At 47.2% G+C, this 9,467-nt stretch overlaps 1 protein-coding gene across 1 annotated transcript; it reads right to left on the minus strand.

The window, feature by feature from the left end:
• Nucleotides 1–640: 640 nt before the first annotated feature.
• On the minus strand, nt 641–961 carry RPL36AL (ribosomal protein L36a-like). The gene has a single exon (NM_001168904.1). It carries the CDS (start codon nt 959–961, stop codon nt 641–643), a length of 321 nt encoding a protein of 106 aa, NP_001162375.1.
• Nucleotides 962–9,467: the final 8,506 nt, after the last annotated feature.

Genomic DNA, 9,467 nt, shown 5'->3' on the forward strand with positions numbered 1-9,467 from the left:
CTCCAAGCAGGCTAACATGCATGTAATGGAAAGTCCCCAAAGGAGGGGTGCAGGAATTATTTGAAGAAATGCCAGCTGAAACGTTTTCAAACTTCATAAAATTTACAAACTCACAGATTCAAACATTCCAATGAACCCCAAGCACAATAAACATGAAAAAACGACAGGCGGGCACATCATGATTAAATTGCTTAAACCCAGCAATCTGTGCCAAAGGAAATATTTTGAAAGAAGCATCCGTAGAAAAAGGATACATCACATACAGAGAAACCAAATGAGAATGACAGCAGGCATCTCACCAGGAGCAACACAATTTAGAATACAGTAAAGCAACAGATTTAAAGTTCTGGAAGAAAATAAAAAACTGTCAACTTGAATTTTTATATCCAGAAAAAATTTCTTGAAGGTAAAATAAATATTTTTTTTCAGCTAAAAATTTTCATAACTGGCAGACAGACACACAAAAAAATTTCTTAAAGGACATCCGTCAAGCAGAAGGAAAATTATACTAGATGGAAGCTGATCTACACAAAGCGATGACAAATACCAGAAATGGTAGATTTTTCTTTTATTCTTTTTTCTTTTTTTTGAAGTGAACATAAACTCAAGATTTTACTGTCTTCATAATAAAAGATGACGTTTAGAATTGGATCACTTGGCCCTTTCTCGTCTTATCTCCTCCCAGTTCAAAATGCTTGCATCTTTTAGTAGCCAGCATTCTCTCAGATCTGCAGTTGGGCTCCACACACTCAAGCCTTAGCACAATCTTCTTTGTAGTTTTAGCCTTTTTCCAGAAAATCGGCTTAGTGTGCCCACCGTAGCCACTCTGCTTCCTGTCATAACGCCGCTTTCCCAGGGCATACAGAGAATCCTTGCCCTTCTTGTACTGGGTCACTTTGTGGGGCTGGTGCTTGTCATACTTCTTACAGAACGTCTGACGGGTTTTAGGGACGTTCACCATGTTTGCGTGAGCGCTACTGGCAAGGAAAAGAGATTTTTCAAATCTTAAAAAGATAACTGACTGTTTAAAACAAAAATAATAAGAATGTAATTTGAAGGTTTTGTGTTTTTTTTGAGTCAGAGTCTCACTCTGTTGCCCAGACTGGAGTGCAGTGGCATAATCTCCACTCACTGCAACCTCCGCCTCCCAGGTTCAAGTGATTCTCCTGCCTCAGCCTCCCAAGTAGCTGGGATTACAGGTGTGTACCACCATGGTCAGTTAATTTTTGTATTTTTAGTAGAGACGGGATTTCACCAGGTTGCCCAGGCTGGTCTTGAACTCCTGGCATCAAGTAATCCACCCGCCTTGGCTTCCCTAAGTGCTGGTATTACAGGTGTGAACCACTGTACCTGGTCATAATTTGAAGCTTATAACATGAAGTAAGTGAAAAGTATGGCAACAAGAACACAGAGTCTGGGGAGGGGCAAGTAGAAATACACAGTTGTAAAGGTCCTATGCAATGCATAAAGTGCCAGACTGTGCCCAGCCAGATCCTAAAGTTTATATAAAAAGGCAAAAGATCCAGAATATCCAACGCAGTATTGAAGAAGAAGAACAAAGTTGGAGGACTGAGCCTACACGACCTCAAGATGTACTACAAAGCTACGGTAACGAAGACAGTGTGTTATCGGCAAAAGAATGGAAAAATAGACCAATGGGCAGAATAGAAAGCACAGAGGTAACAGGCTCATATAAATATAATAATCCACTGATATTTGACACAGAAGTAAAGGCAATTTGACAGACAAAAGAAAATCATTTCGGCCGGGCACGGTGGCTCAAGCCTGTAATCCCAGCACTTTGGGAGGCCGAGATGGGTGGATCACGAGGTCAGGAGATTGAGACCATCCTGGCTAACACGGTGAAACCCCGTCTCTACTAAAAAATACAAAAAACTAGCCGGGCGAGGTGGCGGGCGCCTGTAGTCCCAGCTACTGGGAAGGCTGAGGCAGGAGAATGGCGTGAACCTGGGAGGCGGAGCTTGCAGGGAGCCGAGATCCGGCCACTGCACTCCAGCCTGGGCGACAGGGCAAGACTCTGTCTCAAAAAAAAAAAAGAAAAGAAAAAAGAAAATCATTCCAACAAATGGTGCTGGAACACCTGGACGTATGGGGAGAACAAAAGAACCTATGCATAGACCTTACTCCCTTCACAAAAATTAGCTTAAAATGGATTATGGACCTAAAAGCGTAGCAGAACTATAAAGCTCCTAGAAGATAACACAGGATAAAGTTTAGTTGACTCTGGGTTTGGTGATAACTTTCTTTGTTTTGTTTCATTTTAAGATCCAGTCTCGCCCTGTGGCCTAGGCTGGAATGCAGTGGTGTGATGGTAGCTCACTGCAGCCTCAACCTCCTGAGCTTAAGTGATCCTCCCACCTCAGTCTCCCGAGCAGCTAGGACCACAGGCATGCACCACCATGCCCAGCTGATGAGGAAATTTTTAGATACAGCACCAAAATTATGGCCCACGAAACAATAATGTAATAAGTTGGACTTATTAAAATTAAGAACTTCTGCAGCGTAGAAGACATTGCTAAAAGAATGGAGTCACGAGGCACAGACTGGGAGAACATTTTGGTCAAACACACGTCTGATAACGACCTTGAATCCAAAATATACGAAGAACCCTTAAAATTCAGTAACTTTAAAAAACCATTTAAGACAGTGCAAAAGGTAGGAGCAGATGTCCTCCACCCCCAGAGAGGATCGACAGATGGGAAATAAGCATATGTTTAGCAAATCAAACCCCAAAATATGGAAAAAGGATAATACTCATGACCAAGTGGGATTTATCCTGGGAATGCCAGGTTATTTTATCATGTTTTAAAACTCAACGAATTTAATTCACCGTATTAACAGACTGAAAAAGAAAATGCCTGTGAGCATCTCCACAGGTTCAGAAAAAGTTTTTCACAAAATCCAGTATCCATTTCTGATCAAAACTCCTAGCAAACAGAGAAGAAAAGGAAATTTCCTCAACCTGATTTAAAAAAATAAAAGTACAGCAAACCCTACAGCGAGCATCATCCTTAATGGTGAAAACTGAATGTTTTTCTCCTGTGATCAGGAACAAGACAAGAATGTCCTGCTCTCACAGCTTCCATTCAACATTCACTGGGGTTTAGCCAGTGCAAAGAAAACAAAAATTCATCCCGATTGAAAAGGAAGCACAAGTGTCTTTAGTTTTGAAAGACATGATCATCTTCGAAGAAAAGCCTACCCAATCTATGAGAAAGTTACTAAAACTGATAAATTAGTTTGCACGGTTGTAGGATAGGTCAATGGATGAATATCAACTGTATTTCTGTATAACAGCAACAACCATTCGAAGTTGATTTTTTATTTATTTATTTATTTATTTTGAGAAGGAGTCTTGTCAAATTTATCCTGAAGTATCTATTTTCAATTTTCTTCTAAATGGGCATTTTAAACATCAATTTCAGACTGGGCACAGTGGCTCATGCCTGTAATCCCAGCACTTTGGGAGGCCGAGGCAGTGCAGTGGTACAATCTCTGCTCACTGCAAGCTCCACCACCCAGGCTCCAGCAATTCTCCTGCCTCAGCCTCCTTAGTGGCAGGGATTACAGGTGTGCTCTACCACGCCCAGCTAATTTTTTAATTTTTAGTAGGGAGAGGTTTCACCATATTGGCCAGGCTGGTCTTGAACTCTTGACCTCAGGTGCTCGGCCTGCCTTGACTTCTCAAAGTGCTGGGATTACAGGCATGAGCCACTGTGCCCAGCCCGGAATTGATGTTTAAAACGGCCATTTAGGAGAAAATTGAAAATAGATATTTCAGGATAAAAATGACAAACATGTCCAAGATCTGTACTCTGACACTCTAAATACACTAAGCAAAAGTAGAATACTAAGAAAATGGAGAGATACACAGTGTTCATGGATAGAATCAATATTGTCAACATGTCCATTGTTCCCAAATTGATCTATAGGATCAACGCAATCCAAATCTCAAGACAATTTTTGTTTTTTTTTTTTAAAATGGGCCGGTGGCTCAAGCCTGTAATCCCAGCACTTTGGGAGGCCGAGAGGCAGTGAGGATCACAAGATCAGGAATCGAGAATAAGTCCTGGCTGACAAGTGAAACCCGTCTCTACTAAAAATACAAAAAAAAAAAAGAAATGAACAAGCTGATTTTATTTTATTTATTTATTTATTTTTTTGAGATGGAGTCTAGCTCTGTCATCCAGGCTGGAGTGCAGTGGCGAGATCTCGGCTCACTGCAAGCTCCGCCTCCCGGGTTCACACCATTCTCCTGCCTTAGCCTCCCGAGTAGCTGGGACTACAGTACAGGCACCCACCACCATGGCCGGCTAATTTTTTGTATTTTTAGTGGAGACGGGGTTTCACCGTGTTGGCCATGCTGGTCTTGAGCTCCTGACCTCAGGTGATCCACCCGCCTCGGCCTCCCAAAGTGCTGGGATTACAGGCGTGAACCACCGCACCCAGCATGGACAAGCTGATTTTAAAATGTGTATCAAAATACAAAGGATCTAAAATAACTAAAATCAGGCCAGGTGCCGTGGCTCACACCTGTAATCCCAGCACTTTGGGAGGCCGAGGCGGGTGGATCACCTGAGGTCAGGAGCTCAAGACCAGCCTGGCCAACACGGTGAAACCCCGTCTCCACTAAAAATACAGAAATTAGCCAGGTGTGGTGGCGTGCAGGTGTAATCCCAGCTACTCAGGAGGCTGAGGCAGGAGAATCGCTTGAAACTGGGAGGCGGAGTTTACAGTCAGCTGAGATGGGGCCACTGCACTCCAGCCTGGGTGACAGAGCGAGACTTTGCCTCAAAAAATAAATAAATAATAATCAAGGCTGTACAGTGCTGGTATAAAGACACACAAATAGATAAACGGGTCAGAATAGAATGCCCAGAAATAGATCCACAGGCATATGGACAACTGAATTCAACCAAATTGCCAAGGCAATTAAATAAAGAAAAGGCTTTTCAACAAATGATGTTGGAACAACTGGATAGCCGTAACAATGAACTCCAATCCTTACCTCACATGATATACAAAAGCTAACTCAAAAACAAGCCTTATTGGAAGAGATAAAGCTATAACACTTCTAACAGAAAACATAGGTGAAAATCTTACTGATCTTGAGTTTAGCAAAGATTTATTAAACACAACATTAAAAACACTATTAGGCTGGTCGCGGTGGCTCATACCTGTAATCCCAGGATTTTGGGAGGCCAAGGCGGGCAGATCACGAGGTCAGGAGATCGAGACCATCCTGGCTAACATGGTGAAACCTGTATCTACTAAAAATACAAAAATTAGCCGGGCGAGGTGGCGGGCGCCTGTAGTCCCAGCTACTCGGGAGGCTAAGGCAGGAGAACGGCGTAAACCCGGGAGGCGGAGCTTGCAGTGAGCAGAGATTGCGCCACTGCACTCCAGCCTGGGTGACAGAGCAAGACTCCATCTCAAAAAAAAAAACAAAAAACAAAAAAAAAACACTATTAAAGAAAAAAAATAGGCTGGGCACAGTGGCTCATGCCTGTAATCCCAGTACTTTGGGAGGCCAAGGCAGGTGGATCACCTGAGGTCAGGAGTTCTAGACTAGCCTGGCCAACATGCTGAAGCCCCATAGCTACTAAAAATAGAAAATTAGCTCCGGGTGCGGTGGCTCACACCTGTAATCCCAGCACTTTGGGAGGCCAAGGTGGGCGGATCATGTGAGGTCAGGAGTTCAAGACTAGCCTGGCCAACATGGTGAAACCCCATCTCTACTAAAATACAAAAATTAGCCAGGCATGGTGGTGGGTGCCTTAATCCCAGCTACTTGGGAGGCTGAGGCAGGATAATCACTTGAACTCAGGAGGCAGAGGTTGCAGTGAGCCAAGATCGCACCATTGCACTCTAGCCTGGGTGACAGAATGAGACTCCATCTCAAAAAAAAAAAAAAAGTCCACATGTCTTCCATGCAACCCAACAATCCCCCTCCTAGATATTTACACAGAAGAAGCAAGAGCAGGTGTCAACACAGACTTGTATGGGCATGTTCCCAGCAGCTTCACTTGTAATCGCCAAAAACTGGAATCCTCCCAAAATGCCGTGAACAGTTAGATAGAGAAACAGATTGTGCCCATGATGGAAAACTATTCTGCAATAATGATTGAGGGGCTATTGACTGTGATCGGCAGAACAATGGTCCCCCAAAAGATGTTCATGCCCTAATCCCGGGAAGTTGAGAATACATTAGGTTTATGCTGAAGGGGAATTGAGGTTGCAGATAGAATTAAGGTTGCTAAGCAGCTGGCCTTAAATAGGGAGATTATCCTGGATTATCTGAGTCAGCAATGAGATCACAAGATGCTTAAAAACGGAAGAAGGAGGCGGAAGAGGAGGTCAGAGTGCCGGGATGTGGGAAGGGCTAGCCTGGTCAACGCTGGCTTTGAAGATGGAGGTGGGCCGCCAGCCAAGGAACGAAGGCAGCCTTGGGAGCTGGAGGGGCGGGGACGTGGATTTTCCATGTGAGCCTCCAGAGAAAGCACAGTCATTCCTGTTGACACCTTCATTTTGGCCTAGTGGGACCCATTTCAGAATTCTGGCCTCCAGAATTGTAAGGTTAATAGATTTGTGTTGTTTTAAGCCACTCAGTGTGTGGCAATTTGTGACAGTAGCCGGGAGAAAGTGAACACATTGACACGTGCGTGACACGAATACATCTCAAAATAATTATGCCGAACACATTGATACATGCGGTGACACAGTTACCTCTCAAAATAATTATGCCGAGTGAAAGACACCAGAAAAAAATAAGCACGTGCCAGCTGACCTCATCTATACAACGTTCTAGAAATGGAAACTCGTCTACAAAAAGCAGAACGGTAGCTGTCTAGGAACAGGGATGGGGGTGGGAAGGAGGGGGGAACAGGGAGGGGTGGTCAACGGGTCACAGCGGAGGCTGTGGAGGGAAGCTCGTGATCTCGACCACGGAGACGCCTTCGTCAGCGCTCACAGGTCTCGAAACCGGCCGAGTCGCACGCTTCAGGTACATGCAGTTGGCTGTCCATCCGTTATCCAGTCATTCGCCGGGAAACCACAGGAAAATGAGTCCTGAGGCAATTTCATGGTTGTGTGAACACTGCAGAGTGCACTTACACAAACCCAGATGCTGTGGCCTGTCACACACCCAGGCTGCACGGTTGAGCCTACTGCTCCTAGGTGGCAGGCCTGCACAACTGGGTGCTGAGCTGAATACCGCAGGCAACTGGAACACAACGGTAAGCATTTGCGTATCTCAACACAGAGAAGGTAGCTCGTTGTGCTACAGCCTTATGAGGCCTACGACATCACTAGGCGATAGAAACTTTTCAACCCCATTATAATCAGATGGAACCCCCGGGGTCTAAGCGTTCCGTTATACTTCAAATAAAATGATAAAAAGGCTGAGTGCTGTGGCTTTTACACCTATAATCTTAGCACTTCGGGAGGCCGAGGCAGGAGAATTGCTTGAGACCAACCTAGACAACATGGTGAGACCCCGTCCGTACAAAACATTTAAAAATTAGCCGAGTGTGGTGGTGCATGTCTGTGATCCCAGCTGCTCAGGAGGCTGAGATGGGAGGATCACTTGAGCCCAGGAGGTTAAGGCTGCCATGAACTGTGATCGCACCACTGCACTCCACCCTGGGCGATACAGTGAGACCCTGTCTCCAAAAAACAAAAAAAGGCAAAAAAACAGTTTTAACCATGTGAATGTTCATAAGCTAGCAACAGTAAAAATGGGGTCAGATGGTTCAAAAGAAAGGTGTCAGATGTTGATTTGGGCTACGGGGAGACCCAGCCTCATTGAGGGGCTGGGAGGCTTCTCTGGGAGCAGCATCTGGGGCTGGATTTGCGGGACAGTACCGGTCAGTGCGCTGGGAGGAGGTGTCCGTAGACAGCGAGCTGGGCAGAGGCCACATGGGGAAGAGTTCTTGGGGTGAGCGGGGGCCACCAAGGTCAGCAGGGGACCAAGACCACAGGGGACCTTGGGCTCCAGAACTCTGTTCCTGTAGCCAAGTGCGCTGGAAATCACAGAGTCCTGGGGTAGAGGAACGGGGTCAGATGAGCCTTTAAACAAGAGCCTCCGCTGCCTGCACCATGGTGAGCAAACTGTAAGGGCCCCAGCCCCGCAGAGGAGAGAGGAAAGGCGGGCCCAGGTGGGCACCTGCCAGGAGAAGGGGTCTGGGAGAATAGGGGCTGGGAAGGTGTGGTGTTTGGGTTGAGAAGGGAATTGAATCACTGTCTTCGATGGAAACAACACAGAGCAGGTGCCAGTCCTCCTGCCGGGGTGCAGGTGAGTGCAGGGAGAATCTGCTGCAAGGCCCGGGCACCTCGGGAGGTGGGCATGGAAGCCGGGCAGAGGGTGCTGAGGTCCTGTTAGGGGTTCAGTCGTGTCCCCTAAAATTCATGTGTTGAAGCCCTGATCCCCAGGACCTCAGAACGTGGCTTTATTTGGAGATGGGTCTTTACAGATATGAGTAAGTTAAAATGAGGTCTTCAGGATGGGCCCTAATCCTATAGGCCTGGTGTCCTTGTAAAAAGTGGAAATTAGGACAGAGACACACACAGAGGGGTGGCCCTGTTGGGACACAGCGAGAAGGAGGCCCCAGGAGGAGCCAGCCCTGCCCACACCTTGATCTCAGACTCCAGCCTCCAGAATACGAAAAAATATCGATGTCTGTTGTTTAACCTGCACAGTCTGTGGTCTCTGTTCAGGCAGCTCTAAGCAAATCCGCCCACTGCTTTTCTGAACGAACCTCCGAGAGCTAGCTGAGTCCGTCACTAAGTCCAGGTATGACTCTGCCATGGACCTATCGGAGTTGGGGACCAGGAGGACCCTGCTGACCCTGGGCGGCCAACTGTGATGCACAGAAGGTGGCAGGAGCGGATGTGGGTGGGGAGGAGGGACAGCGTTCGAGGGGACAGGTCCTGAGCAGGGTAGACAGCGAGGGTCAGCTGGGAGAATTGGGGTTCATTTGGGGTGGAGCATGGGTGGGGCCAGCAAGAGCCTGCAGCACAGGACGCGGGGCCATCCTCAGGCCCTGGTGGACGCTGCTTGTGTCTCTGGGCCCAGGGATGAAACCGCTGAGGCTGCTTCTGGCTGCGTTGCCCGCCTCAGACAGGGATGTGCCAGGCAGCCTGAGTGTGGGGTGCTGTGGGGGAGCCACCAGAGCCACCAGCCCCAGTTCTGCTCTCACCAGCGGCTGGGAAGGGAGAGACGGGTCACTCTCATCTCCTCCCCCAGACAGCGGGGAGGTGGTGGAACCTCTGTGGAGATGCCTGCTGGGCACCTTGGTTCCCTCCTACGCAGTGGAGGGCAGGTGGGGCTGGGCCCTGGGCCAAGGACTCCTACGTCTCGACCTGGGGGCTCTGCTTAGTGACCAAGTTAAGGAGGATAAGAACAGGAGCCAGAGGGGCCTGGGCAAGCTGAGCAACCACCAGGGCCC

This window comes from Papio anubis, chromosome 12 (genome assembly GCF_008728515.1).
Source record: "Papio anubis isolate 15944 chromosome 12, Panubis1.0, whole genome shotgun sequence".
NCBI classification, from domain to species: domain Eukaryota; kingdom Metazoa; phylum Chordata; class Mammalia; order Primates; family Cercopithecidae; genus Papio; species Papio anubis.

Bases quoted from the DNA above. Each gene is read 5' to 3' on its own strand.
- RPL36AL (NM_001168904.1), bottom strand. From the start codon at position 961: ATGGTGAACGTCCCTAAAACCCGTCAGACGTTCTGTAAGAAGTATGAC.